This window comes from Rhipicephalus microplus, chromosome 8, assembly GCF_043290135.1.
Source record: "Rhipicephalus microplus isolate Deutch F79 chromosome 8, USDA_Rmic, whole genome shotgun sequence".
Classification (NCBI taxonomy): Eukaryota; Metazoa; Arthropoda; class Arachnida; order Ixodida; family Ixodidae; genus Rhipicephalus; species Rhipicephalus microplus.
The window spans coordinates 40,023,503-40,048,006 of record NC_134707.1 but is presented as its reverse complement, the minus strand read 5'-3'; the positions used below and the strand labels follow the sequence as shown (position 1 = coordinate 40,048,006).

At 47.5% G+C, this 24,504-nt stretch overlaps 1 protein-coding gene across 30 annotated transcripts in view; it reads left to right on the top strand.

Moving 5' to 3' along the window:
* LOC119164399 (CUGBP Elav-like family member 1-A) overlaps positions 1-24,504 on the top strand; it is a 646,479-nt gene that overhangs the window by 430,245 nt on the left and 191,730 nt on the right. For all 30 annotated transcript variants that reach the window (XM_075871581.1, XM_075871606.1, XM_075871607.1 and 27 more), the window contains one exon: positions 2,313-2,361. In XM_075871581.1, coding sequence (XP_075727696.1) covers positions 2,313-2,361 — 49 coding nt within the window. The remainder of the gene's footprint in view (positions 1-2,312; positions 2,362-24,504) is intronic.

Genomic DNA, 24,504 nt, shown 5'->3' with positions numbered 1-24,504 from the left:
GAATATCTATTGTTCGAGGAACCTCGTCTGGTGTGTGTGTGTGTGTGTGTGTGTGTGTGTGTGTGTGTGTGTGTGTGTGTGTGTGTGTGTGTGTGTGTGTGTGTGTGTGTGTGTGTATTTTGCTTTGCCCGAGACGCGCGACGCTTGTTTACCGGTGCTTGCGTTTCTTCTCCGCAGTCCGTGTACAGATTGTATGCTTAGTCTCTTGCGAGGCACAGCGAGAAAGAGTGTTTGAGTGTTTGGAGGCCGTGGTTAGTCCCTCTGTTTCGTACTAACTCCCGCTGTTGACTCAGTTCTTCTTCTGCCCGCTCCGGCGAAGCTCTCACCCTTTTACAGTGGCACTTGGACACGCGAGAAACACTCACTCTCTCCTTCGTCTGGGCTTGTCGTCTTCATCCTCACTCTCTAAAGCTCATTTTTTCCCTCTCACCCTTGCCCTCCTTAACGCTTGTCTTCACTCTTGCCTTCTAGCCAACGCTCTTTTACGTGATTTTTTTTTCTTTGTTTCGTCGGGCAGTCGAGCCAATAGAACGGCGAAAAACAAGATGATCCGCTGTCCCCGAAACGTTAGGTTAACACTCGCCAGGTTATCGCGTGCGCACGTCTGCCCAGCGGAAGCTCTCGTTAACCTAACGCTAATTAACACCGCAATGTCCAAGTATCGGTCTCGGGGCTGAAAATCTGGAAGGAAATCGAAAAAGAGATGGTGGTCTGTGTTTGGAAATCTTACGCCTCGCTGCATTTAGCACCGTGTTCGTTTGTATAAAATTGTCGTCGCCCGCTGAGACAAATTCTTGCCTTTTAGCCGCATGCTTCTGTATCGGTCTAAGTTATGTTGGAGTCATCCGAAATTTTGTTAAGAAATCATTCACCTTCATTTTCTGTGTTGTTCAGCGTATTTATGTAAAGAGAGAGAGAGAGAGAGAGAGAGAGAGAGAGAAAATAATGGTGTACCAGCTAGAGACAGAATGAATGATGTAGTCTTCGTAATAAAAACTCGCAGCTGATGTCTTGCTTCGGCGAGACATCAGCTGCGACATGTTGCATTGCTAATAATTTCGCTTAATATACGTACATTGCGTTTCCTTCGAACACACAGAATGAACCCTAGTGTAGGACGTTTGGCTTGAGAAGCCTTACTACGGTGTAGTATCATACCTTGTACGTCACCGTCATCAATACTTTTTATAACAAGTACACTACAAATAATGCGGTTCATGCACTAAATTCCGCACTTATGAACCGCTGGCTAACAGTAAACAACGTTCGTATCAGAATGTTAATGCCAAGGTCAAGTTATCGCTGAGTATTTTGATAATTGCAGGCATATTAAATCGGCCGCCGCTTGAGAAATTAAATCGACCTATCAAAGGTATACGTAACAAGCTTGCGTGCGAGGGCGCAGCTCTCGCAGTTCGAAGCGCATGCCACCGGAGTTGCTTCAAATTAATCGTTCCACTCAATTAGTCGGTGTGTTTATCTTTGCGGTTAATATAAAAAATATACATAACAAAACCTTAATTATAGGTAGTGGCCGCTGCTTCCGGTAAATAATCGCAAAGTTTGAGTCCACCGGCTTAATTTTTTGTTACTAAATCTTCTTCTTCAAGGCCATGAATAACGGCTTATACGACGCTATATATAATAGACAGTGCTGTATATAGCAATTAGTGAATCTATCATGTCATGTAAATTATTTTGAAGACGATTCTCACATATTATCTGTATTTTACAGGGGCGCCTATTTTTTCTGTTTCCCGTGCTATCTTTGTGGCGACAATTGACTGATCTGTTGTTGATTTATCTGCTCTCGTTGACGCGGGAGACGCGCACTTTTTTGGCTGCGAGTAAATTATTTCTATCGTGAATTAGGGTGCAATATCTTTGGTGAATGGGTCTGTCTAACCGACAGCTGTGGTCAAACTGCAAAATAACGTTCTTCAACTTTTATTGTTGTTTTGTGATTACTATTGCTTTCGCATTTGTATGTGGTTTTAACACCGTGCATGAACCATGAGCCCGCAGTAATAAATAAATAAATAAAAATATAAAGGACGGTACACAGGAATAGAAGATGTAGATTTATTGTTTTTTCTCTTCGTACAAGCGTTTCAACGCCTGTTTATCGGTGATTGTCGTGTACAGTGCTTCTTTGTCAGGGCCCCTTGTTTTTCCTGTGCTGTTAAATACGAACGTGCACGAACTAGCTCGTATCTTGATACACCTGATAGCTTTTTCGATGCACGAGTCCGTACAGAGATGAGCGTTGCACACTTTGGCTCACGCTCCCTGTTCCCCTTGTCTCGTTACAGATGCATCATCCGATACAGATGAAACCGGCTGACAGCGAAAACAGGAATGGTGAGTGTTCTTTTTTTTAGTGTTCTTTCCTTTTTTTGTCACCAAAACCGGCGCGCACTGTGGTGTGTAATTACCGTCCCATCAGGCAACGCGCGTCGCCGTGCCTCCTCGTTGGATCGAAATGCGTATCGGCTATCAAATATCCAAACTGTGGATGCTTCGTACAGATGCTGAGTGGAATATTCGTTTCGAGAGTATTGCCAAATTACCCCTCCTCTTCGAAAGTGATTTCATAATAAGGTACGGGACATTGTATATTTTCGTGAATACAACGTGACGTACGGACGGATGGTTGTAATGACAAGATAGATATCGATAGATGTATGGATTGTTATTCATAGATGAAACAAAAATGGGCACCAGTGCATGCATACTGATAAATAGATATGCAGACAGACAGACAGACAGCAGACAGACAGACAGACAGACAGACAGACAGACAGACAGACAGACAGACAGACAGACAGACAGACAGACAGACAGACAGACAGACAGACAGACAGACAGACAGACAGATAGACAGACAGACAGACAGATAGATAGATAGATAGATAGATAGATAGATAGATAGATAGATAGATAGATAGATAGATAGATAGATAGATAGATAGATAGATAGATAGATAGATAGATAGATATTTTGTTTACAATACCTGCAGCGCCATTGTAGGGCATTGCTACACAGGAGCTATCTACATTGTAAAATACGAACTGTAATAAAGTGGAAATTAGTGGCACTTCATGAACGGTGCCTTGACAGAAAAAAATAATAATAATAAAGCAGGTTCAGATTGCAAGACGGCGGGGAAATGTAAATAACTTTCAAACACGTGCATGGTATACGGTTGTCTCTAACCCCAACGGTCTCTTCGATCGATGACCAGGCGATAAGTTTACGGATTGCACTCTAAATATCACACTGCGTGCAACACGAAACCAAGTTTAAGAACACAGGTACTGGAGCCAACTGTAGCCTCTGGCGTCTCAAAAGTGATACCAATCTTCGGCCGATTTTGGCTTGGCTTTGCTTCAACTCGTATCCAGAGTCACTATATATACAGTGCACTCTGCGCACAGATAAGGTCATTGAGTCAACATTGCTTCGTAACGGGGTGGTATGAGACGGCGTGCGTAATTTTGCCCCTCGAAGAAAAAAATGAAGTAAAGCCAGAGCAACGCAACTCCCGCAGCTGCAGGTATTCATATTCGCTGCTGCTAAGAAAAAAAAGAAACAGAGCCAGGAATAACTCGCCCAGTATGGCCACTGGCGCGCCGGCAGCACGACACTCTGTTTGCACAAGGACCGGATCGGCGGGATCGATTCTGTTTATGAGCGATCGTGCTGCTCAGCGTCATTATAAACCACGTGCCGGTGTCGTTAATCATATTCCTGTTGGCAAACTACCGTTTGTTTGTTTGCATAAGCGGTGATAGGTGCCCTGGCTGTTGTTTAGAGGTTTTCTTTTTCCTGTAGCACTTTGTTTGCGCTTGGAAATGTCGGGACGCTTCCGAGTGCAGTTGTCGTGCCGCTGCGGCCTTATGCTTTGTTGGTTTAAAAAAAAAAGTAGTTATACGCGCGTAAAAACAGGGGCTATAGACTTGAGTGCGCTCGCCGGATATAGTAGGTGCGTAGTTGCGGTCGTACAGTGGTTTGGTTAATAGTGATTAACTGCACTCGTGGAACTGTGATGCCATAAATTTGCCTATCATGACTTCACTATTAGCAAAGAAAACGAAGGCTGATGTTTAAATTTGTTTTTTAATTTCGCGTCGTAACCTTCGCATGTGACGTCAGAAATCTGAAACTGTATTTTTTTGTATTTTCTTCACATCGGCTCGGTACAATTTTTGTGGAACTTGATATGCTAGCTCTATGGCACTCGCAGACGACAATGTACTCAATTTTTTTATCAGTTATAAGCGGTGTAGGAGCTGCAGTAAGCTCTTTCAAAGAAAAAAAAATCTATGATGTCGCGGTGTTTCTTACGGAAATATCGACGTGGCGTCTCCACCTGCGTTTTCTGTCTCCGCGTTTTCTTGTTTACCGTGTCGTGTCGCGGTAAGAGGTGTGTTTTCGCGTTTGTGAGATAGCGCTTTACTAACATTCGAAAAATCTGTCTTTCTCTTTAGTTTCCCCTCAATTCGCTACACACGCACCGACGTTTGAATTCATTTGGTGGTGCATCGTTATGGCTTTCTGTGGCGTTGTCTGGCATGACGCCTATAGATATTTCGATCTCGGCACACCAAAGCGAAGGATTACACAAACTTTGGCGCATAGAAAGCCAGTGACAGGCATCGAAGTACTCCGCGCAATAATAGCGCAATAAAGGCCGTGCGCTTGAATTCAGGTGCGCGTTTAGGAACAACAGGTGGTCGAAATCTCCACTATACGGTGTGTCTCATAATCATATGGCGATTCGGTGCCGTAACAGCCCGACAGATCCTGTGATTGTTTAGGGAAAAGATATGGGAAATTGGTAACTAACTAGGCTCTGTACAGGCTGGAACGATACTAATATCAGTGTACTGTAGCATTGGACATGTGGAACAATGAGGAAGGCCAACGAATTAAGAGAACGTATACATTGTTCTAGCTGCTTGCGCTCACTTCTTCGCTCGACAACTGGTCGCTATACCTGTGCTAATTTCTCTGGCAAACGTGTCCCCGGCTCTGCGCCAAGCGCGCGCTATCGGTACTAACGGTGATAACGCCAATGCTGACAATGCAAGGAACACCATAGTGCCATATACAAACTGTGGCGTGTGTGCAAGCGTCGTCAGACCACGTGCCTCCTTGGTTTGGCCCGCGGCGCGCCTGCCCGAGTGCTCTGTCATCGCATTGTTCGCACGCGAGCTCGTTGTATAGGACGAACAAAGGACTCGCTCGCTGGTCAGGTGCTCGGATGTTGTAAGAAACATTCGGTGACGCTCCGCTCGTTGCTATAAGGGTTGCCTCGCAGCGGGTCGTCCGTTCGAGGCGGCGTTGCTTTTAGGACGGCGGCGCCGCTACTTACTTTATGTTAATATCTTTTTTTTTTCTAGATTCCGATGTTCGGTGCAACGTACGGCATCGCCTAGGACTGCTCTCGGGTAGTCGCATGCAGTATACGGCTGGCCGAGAATTGTTTGGAAAGCGTTAGTGGGGTACGTTAGGTTTTAAAGGTAGTTCCGTGCAGTGGTTTAGGTGCTGGGCTGCTGACCCAAAGATCGCGGGTTTGATGCCGGCCGTGGCGGTCGCATTTTCATAGTGGCTAAATGGCAGAAACCCGTGTGCTGTGCTATGCCGGTGCAAGATAAAGAACTGCAAATAGTCAAAATTCCCAGAACCCTCCACTACGTCATTTCTCGTAATCATGTCGGGGTTACGGGACGTAGAACCCGAGATATTAAGTGAAAGGTTGTTCCGTCGTCAGCAATGTGAGTGATAATGCCAAAATTGCATTTCTAATGTAACGGTAGCCTTAGGTCGGCAAGAAATGTAGAAGCCACCCACATTCACTCGTGAAATATGTTTCGCCCTTCGGACTCGCTCACACACTGAGCGAAAGTTCCCTAAGCGGCACTCATGGCTGTGTGCGAGTGGGTCGGAATGGGTCGGCTCGTGGTTGAGTTTGCCGACCTATGACAGCAGTTAGGCAGAGTTGGCCAGCGCAAAAGAAGTCGTGGCGGTGAATTCTCGCTTCTCGTGGCCAGCAGCAATACGCCGCTGCTGCACGCAACTGCAAGGTGCGTCGCCGCTGCTTGAATGCAGGGTTGCGCAGGTGCGTTGCCCAGGGAGGAGGCTCTGCGGGGTGCTGTCTTCTCCGTTCGGCCTCTGCGTCGTCCATTGTTTGTCGACTCCTGGATGACAGCGGCTGCGGCGGCTACGAGAATCGGCGTACGTGTGGACGCTGCGGCCGACGGTCGCTTCAACCGTCGGCTGCTTACGCGGCGACGCGTTGCTATCGAGGGAACACCTGGGCTATAAACAGAACGTGGCGTTCCTTAGTTGTTTCTATCTATCTATCTATCTATCTATCTATCTATCTATCTATCTATCTATCTATCTATCTATCTATCTATCTATCTATCTATCTATCTATCTATCTATCTATCTATTTTACCTTAGATACATTTATTTGTCTTGTATATAGGCTCGCTTTGTGTGTGTGTGTGTGTGTGTGTGTGTGTGTGTGTGTGTGTGTGTGCGTGCGTGTGTGTGTGTGTGTTGCGTAAATATAATCGATTTAGGCAGCAAAAAAAAAGGCACGTTTGGTGTTCTCTGCGTAAAGCAAGAAAAAGAAAATGTTACGTCTCGGTATTGGGCCCTATCACAACTTCGATATGTGTGCCTCTGTTACGCCTTGATCATTTTAGGTTGGACTTCGGTTTCCTGGCTTTATCTCAATTGATGGCTTCATTAATTTGCGTGTTACGAGCCGTCCGTTACTACGTCTTAGTTTACCGCGCACAGAATGGTGAACACTTTGTATAGCTTCCAACTTAGAGTCGTTTTATCGAAAAATATGCCTTGGCGTGGACCTCTATTTCGCACATAGCGGGCGGCCACCTTGTTTGTTCGCAGCATATTTGCCGGGATAACGGATCCGTGAGTACAATGGACAATTACTCTCTTACTTCTACGCCGGATGCTTTATCTCCCACTATCAACAGAGATGGAAGACTGCTACAGAGATGGAAGCTCGGTTCCTTCCGCGTCAAGCAATACCCCATCGGTGCTAATGGTCTCTTACGGTCGATCGCTCCCGGGCGAGCTTCGCACGCCGCTGAACCACGCATTGCCGAGGGCATTGTTTGGTCTTCGGGATCGGATCGTGGTCGCTGATTCATTTGGAATCTCATCCGACTGGCTGCCTCCTTCCCACGCCGCTTCTGCCTATCTCGAGTTGCGTGCAATGAGGCGGTGCACACCTACGGGTCACTCGGAAGAAGCAGAGTGTGCTGGACCAGTTGGTAGTAGATCATCGCTCAATAGCTCAAGAAGGGACGAAACACCCTAGATGAGAATGAAACACGAAGAATTGTCATCAACGGACGTTTCATGCCTAACAACAAGTCGCTGTGAGAGAAAAGGTCAGGGAACGGGCAGAGAGACCGTAAGAGATTCCGTGGAATTAGATCGTAGGAAGGTGAAGAACACCTACGCGCGTCAAACTTGGAGCTACAGGGCTCGGTTCAGTTTCAGCGTGGACGGCGCGACCTCTTCAAACGCGTTTCAATGTATTTTAGGGAAACGGCGTGTGGGAATTAGTTACTCTATTTTCTCTTCTATGAGTCACGTCTGCTATTGCGCAACAGGCGGCGGTCGAAAGCCTGTACGAAGCGCTCGCTTCTGTCGCCCATCGCCGTGTTCATCGTCGCCGTGTTTTCTAGTGTTTTGCCTCATTTTTCCATGCTTCTCTTTGCCGTGCCCTTCGTTGCCGTGCCCATCTGTCCGGTTCTTCACTGCCGTTCTGTAGTGCTTCCAGTTGTCGACGTATTCGTTGCCGTACCTCCCGTTTTACCCCCATTTGTCGTGCCCTTCGTGCCGGGTATCCTTGCTGCCGTTCTCTCGTGCTTTTCGTGGCCGTGCTTATTTTTGCCGTGCCCCCCTGTTTTGGTGTCTTCGGTTCCCCAACCTGCACCACACTGGGTGATTTCGAAAAGGTAGACATAGGCAATGAATGGTGGGGGGGTTGACCAGGCCAACATCCGCTTTGCTACTCTACACTATGGTAAGATCAAAAGTCACAAAAAAGAGAAAAGGAAATACTGCGTATACAGGCGCTCACGTCAATACCGCTATTGATATAGTGCTATCCATACACACACAAAAAGGCGTCATTTGTGCATGCTCTCTCCAAGTCGACGAAACTAATGCTGTTCGACAATCGCAGAATATGCATTTACAACATTGCAGAGATTAGACAAGTTCAATTGAATAATAAAGAGGACACTTATCGATCGGACCACCGTGAAAGAGTCGCTCATCCAGTCTCGAAGTTGTCGGTTCTCGTTACCCGTCGTCCTTTCGACTGGCCTATCTCTTCTGCTTTCACTGCTGTGCTCGGAGGCTGTGCTGTGCAGTCTACACCTCCTTTCTAGCTACTCTAATTCTTTTTTTTTTTTTTTTTTTGCCGTGTAGCATCATTTCTGCGGTAGCTTCTCTCTCGTTTTGTGTGTTTAGGGGCTGTTCGGTCTTTGGAGGAAGTGCGCGCCACTTGCTCGCTGATATCCGAGTCTCCTTCCTTTTCGGTAACCTTCGGGGGCCTCTGTGCGCAGCAGGCTGTGCAAGCTGTACGGCCAACCGGAAGGCGCGGAGAAGATCACTGTGCGGTTGTCAGCGCGCTTCCTTCGTCGGGAACTCTTGGGGTTGGCTGGGATATGTCTGGTGCGCAGTGACGATGAAGCTTCGCTCTTTTCCCGTCGTCCCCGGAATTGCGCAGTTCTCATCAAAGAGCAAGTTGAACGAAAGAATGGGGGAGGGGGGCAGCTCTATGTTTGACAGTCTTCTTCGCGCCTCTATTCTTTTTATTGCGCCCCATTTTTTTTTTTTTGCCTTCTATTTCCGCATCCCACTTCTTTATATATATCTGGGGGATCATTACCGAATCGCCTTCTGTTTCCATCCGGGCACGCGGCGGTGGTTTTTTTTTTTCTTGTTCTTTTTCTGTCTCTTCTCAGTAATGGTTCTTCAGTTCTGGTCATTTGCTGCGGCCTCTTCATTGTGTTCCTGGAGCTACGGTCCGCGTAGGCGTTTCCTCCGAAACTGGTGGCCGAGTCTTCGCCCATTCTTGACACTTTCTCCTGCCTTTCTGTATTTTGTCTCTTTACATTGGCGTGTGTTTTAAGAGCGTGTAGGGGGTTCTCTATGTACCTTGAAGCAGTTTGCGTGGGCCAGCCTGGCAGCTAACCGCCAGTGACGTCACAAACGCGGGTGTGTACTCAAGTGACGTCACCTACTTACGGATTTTTTTACAGCGCTCCGACGAACCGATTCGAACTTCTGGTGCTTTCTGCTTGAGCACATTGTCCTATGGCCTCTGCACAGCTGGCGCTCTACGCAAAAAGCCTCTACTCGAAGCTGCGTGGCCTCTCTCGTCATGGGGAGGAGGGGTAGCGCCGCATCAAAAAAGCCACAGTCGGGCTGTTAAGATCCAGGAATGCTCTGCCTGCAAGCCAGTGTGTCGAGTGACGCTCGGCGTGCTTTCACGAGTACGACCGAGTGTCACTGAATCGTCGTTGAACGAGAATGCTCGTGCAGCTAAGTTAGTTCGTTAACGACGGTGCTGAATGCGCCGTGACATGGATAGTCATCGTTGGAGGCTTTGCGCCGTCATTCTCTCTTCGATTTTTTGGCCGGATTCGGGCACACTTGGTTAACGTTTCTAACGCGAGTGCCAGAATCATTCGCAACGTGTGCTTGTTCCAGTAAGAGTGCATAACTGCCGATGCACTTCGCTTTGTGCCTGAAAAGAGCGGAGGAGTACAGTTACTTCCAGCTTTATACGGATGACATCGGTGTCATGAGCTGCCAAAATGAGTCTGCGAGCGAATCCCGATTATCGATCATCCAAACACCCGCCGCCGAGAAAGATAACGCCCTGTTCTGCTTCGACGGTGCCTGAACCAGCTTGGTTATTCAGAGCCAATTTAATGAAGGGCTTCCTCAGTTCGACGCCTAGCGCTCACGTGCATTTTCTTTCTTTTTTCCGTTTTGTTTCTTGACTGTACGTAGCTTTCTTAATCTCCGCATCGCGCAGTGGCCTCTTTGAGGTTTGAAAAGTTGACATTTTGCGAAGTTTGTTTATGACGCTGTTCTAACTGACCCGCTTACAATATTTTTGAGTAACTCCTCCTGGTCGCCTCGTTGTCACCTACTGCTTGGTTTCAAAAACTGACTGTTGCGAACAAAGGCTTGGGCTAAATTCTTTTCTAGATGAGGAACGGGGGGAGGTAGAAATCAACTACTTAACTACTTTGTCGTGCACCTGTGCATATACCCATTGAAAATGGTAAAATTGAAGTTCGGAATGGGGGAAGGGGGCTGACCCCCACTACCGATGGTTATACGACAATGGCTGATAAGTTTGTTTATTCATATATATATATATATATATATATATATATATATATATATATATGTGTGTGTGTGTGTGTGTGTGTGTGTGTGTGTGTGTGTGTGTGTGTGTGTGTGTGTGTGTATTACAGGACCTTTCTTATAGCCTTCTTTTCTCTAGACGTATTAATGCGACCTCACCAACCTCTCTTGTACTATGAGCGCAATTTATTATTCCTGTTTTCCTTTCTCTTCACGCATTGAACCGTCTTGTCCCTCCTTCTTTGAGGAACACAATATTCGTTTCCCCACTTTTCTTCCCTATATCGGGTTTTGAGGCGAACGCCCGGGGACTGGTATTCCCGCCACCGCTTGTGCAATATTCACTTTCTACTTCTCTGTCGCTGTTTGCTTTTCACCGCCTCCCTTGCTTCCCGCCGAAACTATCAAAAAAGGGGGAGAGAGGGAGGATAGTTGCATGGTGTTCCCGTTCTGTCTTTTCCCCCTTTCTCATCTCTCTACCTTCGCTCTCCGTCCCGCCGGTATTCTGTAGTATCCGGTGGCAGGCTTTTCGTGTAGGGTGCCCGCTGTCCGCGTTTTCCTTTTGTTCCCGCGAGGGAGAAAAAAAAAACGCAACAAGCGATGGGAGAATTGGGTTGAAAAATAAAGGCCAGAAAAAAAAAAAAGAAGAGGATGCTCACGATGTCCTTCGGCTCGCCTTTCCGGCGGCCGTTAACCTCAGTCGCCGTTGGGCTTAGTTGTGTGCAGTGTTTCCGAGCGAATATATATATATGTGCAACGTATGGAAGCTTTGCGAAGTTTGGGTATGTGAAGTGGTTGGACTGTTGTTTAACGCATTCGCAAACACGTGCACATTGTCTATACAGACAAACATGAAAGACATTCAAGACACTCTCAGGTGTTCATTGTGTGCATATACGTGTGCATGTGTATAATTGTTTTATTTGGGCAATTCGTGCGAACTTAATCGACAGCACTGTTCAAGCAGCAGCTATAGCTTCATGAAGTCTCAGTGTAGGCGTTACAAAGTGGTGAAGCTTGTGCGCAATAATTGATCCCGCGACCGGCGGGCTGAGTACTTTTTTTTTTCGTTGAGTTATGGATAGGAAAGTTATGCGTGATACCTAATATGCAAATGCAACCGTGCGAACTCTAACAAAATGGCAGTTAATACCATAAGAAAGAGTTCATGGTTCGAGAAAATCTTTCATTGGAAATGCCTTACCTGAGTAGTTTAGCGTGTTCGCGGAAAGCTCCTAAACTGGGAACGTAATAGGTGCAAAATAATTAAAGAAGCATTAGCTGAAAAGTGTGAATCGATACAATAAATACTTTTTAAACAACTGCAGATTAGTGCATTAAATAAAATTAGTGTTTTTTTTTTTGTCAGACATCTTATCAGCGTCTACAAATCTCCGTGTACCCATGGCTTTGATCGTTCGTTAGTAAATCCAGTGACAGTGGTCTTTAGCCGCGGTTGTCGCGCGCCCGCATCTCGAGTTGTGCACGAATCCGTCGTGAATGCGTTATTGTGTTATATCCTTGGAAATTAAAGTATACCCGACCGTGTACAGTGTTGCGCGTGCAGTTCTGAAACCCCCTGAGAACGACCGTAGTTGTACAATAGGTATACACGTTGCTAAGCAACCGAGGAGGGTGTTGACGGAGAAGGATTACACAAAGCGGCCCATGTGGATTAGTGAACAATCGAGCGGCTTACAACCGGTTGCCCGTTTCATATAACGAAAGGATTTAGGCTGCTCTCGTAATGCGTACAGCCACTGTCTCGTTGGATTGACATCGCGGAACACGGTGGACGAAAGTGGTGTCGCGGGCGTTTACGCTACGTAACTTCTCGCGCGTTTGAACGTGGTCGGCAGGGCTGACGCGAGATACGGGTAATTGGAAATATCGTCGACGGGTGCGCTCTGCTTTCGCGGTCTGTTTCCGTCTTCGGCACCGTACGTTCCTGTTCCCCGCGTGTTTTGTTGAAGAAACGAAGAGAAAGAGTAAGCGTCGCTGGCATTCGTTCATTTCAAGCACTTCATGTGATAAGTCTTTTGATATTACAAGAGACGTGTACATAATTTCTGTAACCCATAACGGAGCACGGAGCACCGTCGTGAGGGTGAAGTTTAGAAAAGTGCGCAATGGAGAAGCCATGAGGAGTGACCGCTTCATAAACAGATAGATAGAAGAAACTTAATTGAAGTGTCCCTGTTGGGGTCAAGGGTGGCGGGGGGGGGGGGGGGAGATGGGCCTCTTTGTAATCCCTTTCTTCAGGCGGCGGCCAGGCCTTTAATCCTGGCGGCGTCTTCGACCAGCCGGACAGCCCAGAGCTGGTCCTCCGGGCTCGTGCTGAGCAGCAAAGCCTCCCACTACTCGGCCGTGGTGACTGTGAATGTAGGGTTCGTGCTGTGTTGAACTGAGTGAGTAGCTTCGGGGCAGGCCCATATAATATAGTCGAGCTCGGCGTTAGGTGCATCTCACGCTTTGCATTGTGGCGTGTGAACTGCGGAGTAAATACGGCTGTACAGTGACGGACAGGGGAAAGTGCGTGTCTGCAATAGACGCCAGGTAGTGGAGTGCTGCTTACTAAGGCACTTGTCTGGTGGTGGGTATTTGAGTCTGGCCTTGCGGTAATACAGTAGGATTTCTCCAAAGGTAACCATTTTGTCCCTGGCATTGTTGCGAAACGAGGAGACCATCATATCTCGCTCAGCTGCGTCAGGTCGCGAGGAGTGGTGCTCTGTTGGATGACGTGCCCGGTGGAGGAGAGCTCGCGCGGCGTCATGGGCGTGTTCGTTCCCCGCGAGCCCCGAGTGGCCCGGAGTCCAGATGATCTCAACGCGGCGACGACGTAACACAGGTGTACTTGTGCGAATTCCGAGCACCGGTTGGGAGATCAAACCTTTGGTAAAGTTGCGGATCGCAGTCGTGGAGTCTCTGATGATGCAGGACGCTTGGGTTGAAGCGCAGACGAGAGCGATGGCTGCTTGTTCGCCTTGTTCGGGTTTGTTTGCGCGAATGGTGCCAGTTGCGGTAATTTTGTACTGCGGCCCAGTGGCGACAGCGAGGGCCACGCCTGATGCGCAAGATATTCCGCTGCGTCTACATACGCCATGTGCGTGGCTTTCGCGTTGCGCATACATAGTTATACTTGACGCGGTCTGCTCGTCTTTCCGGGTTATATTCAGGGTGCATACTTCGTGGTATGGGGGGAATCACGAAGGTGTCGCGAATGTCCGAAGGAATCGGGAGTTTCTGGCCAATCTGGGAGACGTAAGGTATGCCGAGTGCACACATGAGACGACGTCCTGTAGGAGTTTGGCCTAATCATTCGTAGTGCGATATACGTTGGGCTTCAGTGTATTCGTGTATAGTATTGTGAAGTCCTAGGTCATTGAGTTTCGCATTGGGCGTAGACATGGGGAGATGCAGCGGGCACTTGTATCAGCACCTGCTCATTATGTTTAGTTTTTTTTTCTTGTCGGTGAGCGTAAGTTTCATAAATGGAGCAACGTAAAGGATTCTGCTTATGGAGAAGGTGGTTGCCAGTCGTATGAGATTGGCCTCTTTCATGCCGTGCTGTTTATTGGCGATTCGAGATATGAGCCTAGTAGTCTGGTAGCCATGATGGTGTAGTAGTTGCATTGTTTTCGAATTGCTGCCGTTCTGCTGAATGCGGAAGCCCAACACGGAGCCTGCCGTCGTGCCACCTTTTTCGCTGTTAAGCCCTAACCACACGTACTATCAGCGTCAAACGAAAGCCGAACGGCGGCAAGCGTTCGCGATGGTATAGTGTGTGCCGTCCAGTTATCAACGTTGACAGGCGCGCCCGCATCCTGTTCGGCAGCTCTGCGCATATACGCGTGCCTGTCTGCTGTGATAACTGGACGACACGTGCTACTATACCGTCGCAAAGGCTTGCCGCCGTTCGGCTTTCGTTTGACGCTAATAGTACGCGCTGCAAACGCGTCAGCGCGCGGGCGTGCCCCACTCGCCGTGCGCGCCCTCTCGCGATGCAGGAGTGATCTGAGCTACAGCTGAGATCAGCTACAGCTACTGAGCTGATCAGCTACAGCTACTGAGCTGATCAGCTACAGCTACTGAGCTACACGTGGCTTCGCCACCTTTGCCTCTGTAGCTAGAAAGGGCGTGCGCTAGAGAGTGCGTACTCCGCGCGCTAGGGCGCCGTAGCGCTTACGTGTAGTCAGAGCTTTGGGAAAGCAGATTGGTGGCCTGGTGACACTGGGAATCGAACTCTGTACTTCCCCGATTCGAGGTGCACGCTCGAACACGTCGCTGCTGCTGTAATCGTTACGCGCACCACCGGCGTTTCACGGTCTCCGCTTTTGTACATCTCTCGCGCAATTTTTCGACCGCTCATTTACTTTCTTCACTCGATTTTAAGGTGACCACAGTTGTAACGCGACGGATGACTTTTCATTGCCTACGTGAAGCAAGGAAAAAACAATTAATTTCGTTATTACGTCGTAACGCAAGGGTTGACTTGAGCTGTAAAAAATATGGAGGGAAAAAGATGGCCGCGTAACTGCATGCTTCGCTGTCAATGCCGTGGAACGATGACAGTCTTCTGCCGGGCTTTCTTTCCTGCATAGTGTCGCATTTTCAGCGCAGCCTAAGCAACACTAGGGTCTTTAGGTTTACGTGTATATGTACTTTCTAGGGAATGAACACACCACCTAATACGTACGTTTTTATGTTAGGCCTCACATATGCATAATATTTGCGTAATATTTGCGATGTGCGTTGAATCGTTTAATGAGACAGGCGGGCCGAAATTCCTGCATTCATGTATCCTAAGACTATGGTTTTTTTTTTCTTTTTTGAAGTAACGCATTACACTCAAGTGCATATAAGTATCCGTCCGTACTCAACTCTTTATAAAGTGTATCCAGCATGTAGACATTGTGTTTGGAGATGAACGAATCAAAACAGGCTCGTGTCGGAGAACGCCTGCTGTGCGGGGGGAGCATCAAGGCACGTGAAAATTCTTGCTTCTTTCGCATAGTCCCTCCAAGAATCTTCCCTCTTGCGCTCGCTTTCAGATTTGGTACACATTCCGCGCACGGACCCGCTTAGATCTTGCGACGTCTTCGCACGCGCGTAGAATTTTATGTGTGCGTGTTTTTTTTTTTTGTTGTTCTTCTGTTCTTGACAGTGTACCCTTTTGGCCCCTTTTGAAGCGCCATAGCTTTACTTTCTTTTACTTTTCTGTTTTGTCTCCGGTATTCGGTGTCCTCACACTGTTTATAGGATCCGCTATCTATCTATCTATCTATCTATCTATCTATCTATCTATCTATCTATCTATCTATCTATCTATCTATCTATCTATCTATCTATCTATCTATCTATCTATCTATCTATCTTATCGTCGTTTATATAGAATGCCAACTTGCATACGAGGATTTTACAGTTGTGAGTACATGCGTACACTGTAGATACAACGTGACAAAGGGTTTGTACATTGAGAAAAGAAAGCTATATATAAAAAATGCATACACGTTCTATCAGTGAACGAAGTTTTGCGATTGTTCCACAATATCTTCATTTCTCTTTCTCTCCACACACACACACACACACACACACACACACACACACACACACACACACACATATATATATATATATATATATATATATATATATATATATATATATATATATATATATATATATATATATATATATATATATTAAGATCTAACAGACAATGACGCCAAGGAATGTACAGGGGAAGTTATTATCTTTTCGGTTATGTGAAGTGATCTTTTCAGCCACTTTTCTGTCTTCACATTTACATTTCATTTCGGTGGAATAACTTCTCCTATACATTCCTTGGCATTATCGCCCGTTAGATCTCATTATTATTGTCTCAAAACACGGAAAAACGAGCCTTTAAGCATACATTTCTTTATCACACACACACACATTATATATATATATATATATTCACGTTGTCTCTTTTATACCGCGTCTCGGCAAAGAGCAATACCCTTCGGGGTCCGTCGCTGTCTTCTATAGTGCGCAGCGAAATTGAAGCTGCCTCTACGTCTGTCGTCGTCGTCCCCACCGCATTCGGTGAACGACGTCTCATCTCAGATTGCGACCAGCGATCTTCTTCCTCGTCCCTGATTGTCGTTGTCTTCTTCATCTATTTCTGTCTCTCATCATCGTCTTGTTGGGTACGGTGTACTGGAGTAAGGAGAGGCAGGCAGATGAGAAGAAAAAAAAAAAGTGCCACTGCGAGTAGAACCCCCTTGTTTCTCGCGTTTCCGCGCTGGTTGTGGAGACGCACGCACGCCTGCGAAGGAGGCGTCTTTCTGGGCGAGCTTTCGTGCACGGCGGGAAAGAGTGTTTTCCGGGGTGACATCTGCTGCGAGCTGCGCAGCTACTTGTTTTTCCTGGCGCGCGGCGTGTCTCTCTCCCTTCATGCGCCGCTGCCAGTAGCACATCTCTGGTTTTTTGCTAGCTCGGGGTGATGCGCGGGCAGTTTTTCGACATGTGCGCTGGAACGTACATAATAATAATAATAATAATAATAATAATAATAATAATAATAATAATAATAATAATAATAATAATAATAATTATTATTATTATAAACTGTGGTTTAACGTTTCAAAACTACCCCACGATTATAACGGACGCCTTAGGTGAAGGCTGCGGGAATTTCCATCATCTGGTGTTCTTTAGCGTACACTGACAAGGCACAGTACATGGTCCTCTATCACTCCGCGTCCACTTAATTGTGACTGCCGCTGCCGGAATCGAACCCCCGCCTTTCGGGTGAGCAGCGGAGTACCGTGAACTGCCACACCGCCGCAGCGGACCAACGCACGGCCTATGCAGGGTTGCGCGTAAACCCTTGGTGCTTGTGGTTGTGCTTTGTTAGTTATCCCTTTTGCATCTGCTGACGCGAACGTCGCGGTATTGAATCCCGTCCGCGTTTGCAATGTAGGTGACAGGGCTCGAGTGAGGCTCGTGTGTTTAGATTTGAATGGACGTTGAACAACCCTAGGGGCTTTCAGTTTGCTGAGCTTTACTGCTATGGTGTGACTCGTAGTTGTGTCGTGGTTTTCGGACGTGAAGCCGTAATTGTTATTGGCGTATATTGAAGCGTAATAATATCTTCGTATTGTTTATTTTACATTACAAGCGTCAAGGGAATGAAAGAGGAGATTGAATGTACACTTTTTGCGAAACATAGAAAGGCATTCAATAAGCTAAATAAGTAGTGCCGTAAAGATTACTTCTTGTTTTGAAGACTATTAGTATAGTAATCATCGGCTAACGGAGATCGAAATACCAGCAGCAATAATTTAAAGAAGTCGTATAACGAAAATGGTAAAACTAGTCGCGAATGAACACATAGAAGGGGGGAAACAAACGTGAAAAGAAACTTGTAAAATATTTAATTGAATTGTCGCCGTTGCTGCTGAGCTGATGAATTCCTTTATTTTAATTGTTTGTTTTCGAACTGGACAAGCTATCGGCAAGTACCCGACAACGTTCGAAGTTATCCATCATGTCCACGTTTAAAATACATGTACACATTGTCGTACCGCCTGCACTGAATAGTCAGTGCATTGTTTACTCAGCGAGGGCCTCTATAGAGAGCACTTGCAGTGGCCTTGGCTACGTGCACGTGAACGTTTTTTTAGGTTATAGCTTTCACGATACGCTGCAGTCGACTCTGTTGTTGCCGCATTTTTCGCTCTGTTGTCTACCCCTTCAGCCCACTCGGGCATACCACAAAGTCCTGAGTGTTACAAAACACGAGTTGTTTTTTTTTTCTGTGAATACTGTAGGTACCGCGCAACATGTGTAAGAAGCAAAACAGGGAAATTAGTTGCGAGGTGCGTGCGATACTTTGCATGAATCAAGTATATAGCCCAAATTGAGCTCTTGTTTCTGTAACTTTCTTTTTTGCCGTGTTTTGTCTAATTTGTCGTGATTGCCTGTCTATCCTTTTCATCTCTTCCGCGATCCCGCGCGCGTACGTTGTAATCATCTCTTTCCCCAATGTCTGTCACGCCCTTCACTTCAGCATGGGAACAATTTTCCTAATGTTGTTTTTTTCTCGTGCTTCTTAGTTTTCCGGTTTCTAATAATCATTCTCATCCTGTCCGCCCGCGCGTAGGTGCACGTTTTTACTTTCCTTCCCCCGCACGCCCTCTTTATTTTGCCCAATCGGGAAGCGTTTTTTGTTTCGGCTCGCGTATAGGGACGAACATTTGCATCGTTCCCATGCAACGCGTGTACCGAGCTTTTCAACCATGGCGACGGCCTGAGGTGGGCAACGCGAAACAGAAGGGTCTCTGGGGATAAACGCGTGGAAAGAGTCGCCCTTTAGGGCGACTTTTCCCCAAAGCCGAGAGAGAAGCTTGTAGTAAAGAACTAGTGAATGTAGAAGGAAGGGAAGGTGGGAGGGGTTAACAGCCCATCTTCCCGCCGAGCGCGCTCCCTAAACCGGCCAAGAAAACAATTATTTCCAGACTTTCTTCCCTCCCCTTTTCTCCCATTCTTTCCCTCGAGGCGCAGCGGTGCTTTGGGGGAGGTTATAAATGATCGTATCAGAAACATCTGTTTCGTCCAGGGAGAAGCAGCTCTTTTGCCGCTTCGCCCACCTTCCTCGGGCACTGTTACGCGTTTCCCCACTCACTCATCCCTAATTTTCCCTATTTTTTTTGTTTTGCTCACTTTTTTTTCACCAGTTCCTTTCTCCTGCACATTTTTCTCGGGCCCATCGCCGCTCGTTTGCGTGAAGTGCCTCCTCAGCCACGGTGGCTTAGCTGGCTTGCCTGGCCGTCTTGGTCTTTTTTTTTCTTTAACTCCGAGTTCAGTCTCTCCTTGCGATTTATAACGTGGAGCTCGATTGCCGTCTCCCTAGTGCATAGGACTCAAGTATATTTATCTCTTTCTTTTGTTTATTACAAAGAAATTTTTTTCTAGGAGACTTTCCTGCGTCGTAGTGTCCTGCAGCATGAACTAGTTTGTGTGTAGCGAAATGGCTTAGCCGCACTCTATAGACTGTATATAATGTTAGAGGGTCCCCGCGCTGTTTCTTGTCGACGTCACCCTTCCGTAATGTTGTCACTTGTGTACTGTTGTATTCCGCCCGCTTCTTGTTCGCATACATACAGTTGCATACACTTGCTGCGTTAGTTCTGACCATGTCAAGTCTATCCATCACAAAGGTGGTTTAATCCCGGCGCCTGTTCAGATGCGGGGTGATATCGGAAGCCCGCAATTTTCTGCTCAGCTTTAGAAGGCGGGACCTTAGAGCCGCCGTAACGTATGCGTCTTCACTGGGTTATAAAGCTAAAGGTTGCATTTTAACAGCGCGGTGTTTTGAAGGTGGCAGCGAGACAGCCCGTTTACGAAATACTCCCCCTGTGGCGTTGTAGCAACAGCCACATTTTCTTACTCCGCGGCTCAGGGGCAGTGACTTCAACACATTTGGAGCAGCAAGCTTTTGCGCGAACTCTGGATCCGCCTTTGGCTGCTGCTTCTTTGGCCAATCGCCCTGTATTCGTTCGCCGCCGGCGTTGTGATTCTCGCGCTCCCACCCGACGAGCTCAGGATCAACCAGTTTCATTGTACCAAGCCGTGCACAACTCAGTGCTCATTTCCCGAATATTTTATCATCGCCGTATTCGCAGCGAGATCGGGCTATAGGTGGCAGCATGCACCGTCCCGTAAAAGTGTGGATAGGCGGTCAGCGGCGCGTATACAAATACACGCAGCGGCGCTTGTTTGCGTTTGGTCTGAGCCGATTGTAGGCGTAGAAAAAGCGTTGACTACAGTTTACTGTTATACGTATACGCTCTTCTCTTACTGAATGGATGCACGACGCCTATGCAATGGTAACTATACCCGCAAGTAAAGCACATTCTGCCTTTCATAGGGATGCTCGTCCTTGGTGACTCTCTTGACGCTTTCGCACTAAATCGCGCCTTTGCTATGTTGTTTGTAGGTTGTTAGCTTGTGTCCAGCTTGCTAGGCACTTCTGTAGCATGGCTCAACTACTCACTTTAATCTTTGCCATCTGCATAGTACAGAACGCCTGCATATCTGCGCGATTCGTTCAGTACCACCGTTTGAATCTTATAAGCATATGATCCCCCCCCCCCCCCACCACCACCACCACACACTTATTCTGTTCGGCACGAAATGTGGTACAGTCGATAAATCTAGTTAGTAAACCTTAATGGCTGACGGCGCTTTGCGCTACACTGCGTTTAACACTGTACGCACGTGTTCTTGAACCAGTAAAAAAATCTTATAAAGGAGTTTAGAGAAAGCTTTCTATCGATGGATTACGTGTATTTCGGTGCTGCAACAAATATATGCCTGGGTAATGGGAGAAGCCAATAATTACCATCGGCCACTAACAATGTTACACAAACGCTGAAAACAATGTAAAAAAGGTGAAATTCCGTGTGAATTTATACGACGTTATATATAAGGCATGCCTTCTGAATTAATTTCCAACGTTTGGGCTCTTTAAAGCGTTCTTAAAGCTCAGCACATGGTTGCGCACGGTAAGTCTGTTTTAAGTACAGTGTAAGTACCGAAGTCCCACAGTTAATGTGATAGTAATATTTCTATGTAGTGGTACCACCACCAGATGAGCACAACTGAGGCTCCTCGCATGATCGTAAACTACAGTGCCATAGTTGTACACTTACCAACAGTGCGCAAGTACATAGCCTAGAGTCGAGTCGCTATAAAATGCTGCATTCACACAGCATTTATTAGTTCTCATGTTTGAGAGGATGCCAAGAGAATTTCGCGCTATTAAACGACACTTTGGAAAGTTGCACTCGCCGATCTTATTACACTGCAATAGCAGCCGAGCAAGACAAAATGCTTTCGTTTCAGGCATACGTAGAAAGTTACATTCGCGCCGACATGACTGGAGGAACCACACTTTCAGAACGTGCGTGACGTACGCGCACATAGAAACACGACGTGACTGGCAGACGATCCAAAGAGCAATCCACACTTCACTGTTTCGGCCAGTTGCCGCCAGGCGGCGACTCTGCTTGATTTTGCGGCCAATAGCAACGTTAACTCTTCTCCCCTACGTTCCTGCAAAACAAATGTAGAATTGTGGATCCTTGTTATAGAAATACTCCATCGTAGCTCATATGAAGTTTATGTGAAGTCGAACAAACTTTATTAAGTCTAACTGGGTAATCAGAGTACAAAGGTTGTGGCTTAACGTCCCAAAACCACGATAATGCCACGCACCTTTCCTCAAATTTTGTTATCGCCCCGTTACACAATGTTCAGCGCAAACCGCGCCTACGGTGTTAGAGGTACTTCGAGGCTCTAGTAGATCGTTTTGTTGAGGTTACGCCAACTTCATGAACCTTTCAGATTATTCTGGAACCTACGTTGCCGCTAGCGATGACGCTAGAGTGTCGATGGCACATGTATAAATACCGACACGCTTCGCCGCTTGTCAATTGATCGACGGCTGACGCTCTGTTCGCCGCTATCAGTAGCAGTGTCTTACTTTCCTATTGCGTGGCCACGAATTCGGCCCGAATAAACAGTTTCTTCTTCGACCTGGAGTCTGCTCCCTTCGTTCACGTTACGACCCCGTGACAATATGATTATGAGCGACGCCATAGTGGAGACCTCCGGAAGTGTGGACTACGTGCAGTTCTTTGAAGGCTCTATGTGTTTTCATATTACGTTGTATAACCACATAAGGAGATTTTGAAGCTGTGTTTAACCGTGCTCCCACAGCTTCGCGTAGCTTATGCTAACTTCATATGAAGTCAAACACGTTTTGTCGTTAAGGAATAGTCGGTCGTTTCATTTCGCACTCGACGACCACATGCACACTTTCGCAGGGTTCCGTACTTCGAAAAAGTATAAGTACAAAGCTGCTCGTTATCGCGCCAGTACACAGCATATCTTTCATATTCAGCCTTTGTATCTAAATTACTGCTTAGAGAAGAAGCACGCGCACACTTGTGCAATCTAAGCGTACACTTGCAGTACGCTATCGGTTGATTTTTTTTTACGATTATTTCGGCGACGTGAAAGCGCTGTTCTTCCCGTGACCGAAGCGGTTTGCTTTGCCAGTTTCTCTCTGTCATATGTGATTCTTGCTGTACCACTGTTATTACGCAACACAGACTACTCGCAGCGCAGTTGCTCGGCGCGTTGATATACGGGAACACCGCGCCGCTCCCCTCAACGTTCCATTATTATTGCACGCGGAATCGCTGCGTTTGCGTAGGACAGAATAAGCGGTAACGCAACGCTGGTCGTTCGTTCTGCGAACCGCGGCTTCGACGCGTTCCCACCCGCACGGCGTCTTCCTCGCGTTGCACGCATCCCTATTGCGGAGCGCAGGAGCAGGCGGGCTGGATGGGTATAGTTTCGCGTTATGAACAAACTACGGCAGCTGCCGCCGCTCGCCCGGGGCCCGCCGCGGCGATAAATAACGAGATTACGTCGCTTCTCCAGCGCGAGGTGTGTAGTCGACGTGGTAGGGAAAAAAGGGAAAGCTAACGAAAGAGGGATGAGGTGGGAGATATTGATGCGCGCTCCCGAAAGGGGTGGTGGTATGCGTGAAGGTGGTGTCGAAGAGGGTGAATATAATGCATCTTTTGTCTTGGCGTTTTCGCTGCTTAGCGGTTCCCTATTTCGGGAGGCACGATGGTTTATGGTAGCGCGCTGCCGCACGCCGCCCTTGTCGATCGCGACGGCGAAAGAAATTAGGGAACGGCCGGGAGAGGTAATGATGGTCGTCGTATGGCCACCGAGGTGTAAGAAAGTACCGGGAGAAGAGAAAGAAAAGGTGGATGTGGCTGGCTTGAGGAGCCTCGGCTCTTCGAACAATGTGCGCCCTCGTCACGTTGTGGAGGGTAAGGTGCTCTTCGGGGATGAAAAGGAAAAATGAAATTAGGGAAGGTGCTTTGGGGGGAAGAAAGCGGCGACTGAGTCGGGTGATTTGTCAGCCGTCTCCTGTTCCAGCCCTGCCTGTATCGCTTCTCGTGTAGCTCTCGCCGTGGTTCTGGGGGAGGGTGAAAGTTTGGGGAGAGCATGGGGAGTTCAGGCTGATGGGGAAATTGGGAAGCGTTGTTAGTGGGGTAGAGGAGGGAGCAGGTGGTGGCTACCGCGGTGGCGACGGAGGAAGGGCCTAGCGTAACGAGCTCAGAGAGTGAGGATGCAGCTCGAGAGGTGCTTTACTTGTCGCAGTGCTTTGGGGGATGTGGGGAAGGTTTCCCGATTTGCTAAAGTGGCAGTCTGGTGGGGAAAGCTGGGACGGAGTGGGGGAGAGAGCGCCAAGCGGGAGGTCTTGTTTCCCAGTCGGTCGGCTGGGAAAGACAGGACTTTGACGTGCCGGCAGTTTAGCTGCAGTAACCTTGAAGTGACATGTTGGGTTTTCTGGGTGCGTGTAACCGTGAATTCGCTGTCGTGGCGCGCGAGGGATGGTGTGTGTTCTTGAAAGGGTTGCATAAGAGACGGGTGCGTTCGGCGTGCCGGCATGCTAAGAGTTCCTATAGAAGTTCCAAGATGGGGCAAGTCGACTTGTCGTAGATCTATGCCGCTTCGAAGCCTCCCCTGTGCGGGCACTCATGTCGCTGGAAGCGCGTGTTACAGATCCTGTTCGATTCGCGGGAGTCTTCTGGGCGCAATGCTCTGATAGAGTGGATGGCTCGGGAAATATTGGCAATCTGGCGTACTTCAACCTGCTCTGACATCGTACAGTACACATTCATTTCGCCACCATCGAATTGTGACCGCTACGGCCGGTATTGAACCCGCAATTTTTGGATCAGCAGCCTAGCGTCGTAACCACTGCTCCACCACGATGAACATAGCGGGAAAACAATATCAGGTGTATTTCACCTTCGAATCGTCTTAAGCGCATGCTTAAAAAAATCGCTTGTCCTTGTTTTCATAAGAGCCGGCCCAATCAATAGCGTCAGTGCGGACGAGCTCCGCATAAGTGATAGATGTTTAATAAATGCACTCTAGATTGGCTGTCCAGGAATGCGGGCGTGTGGCATATTATTCAGTGT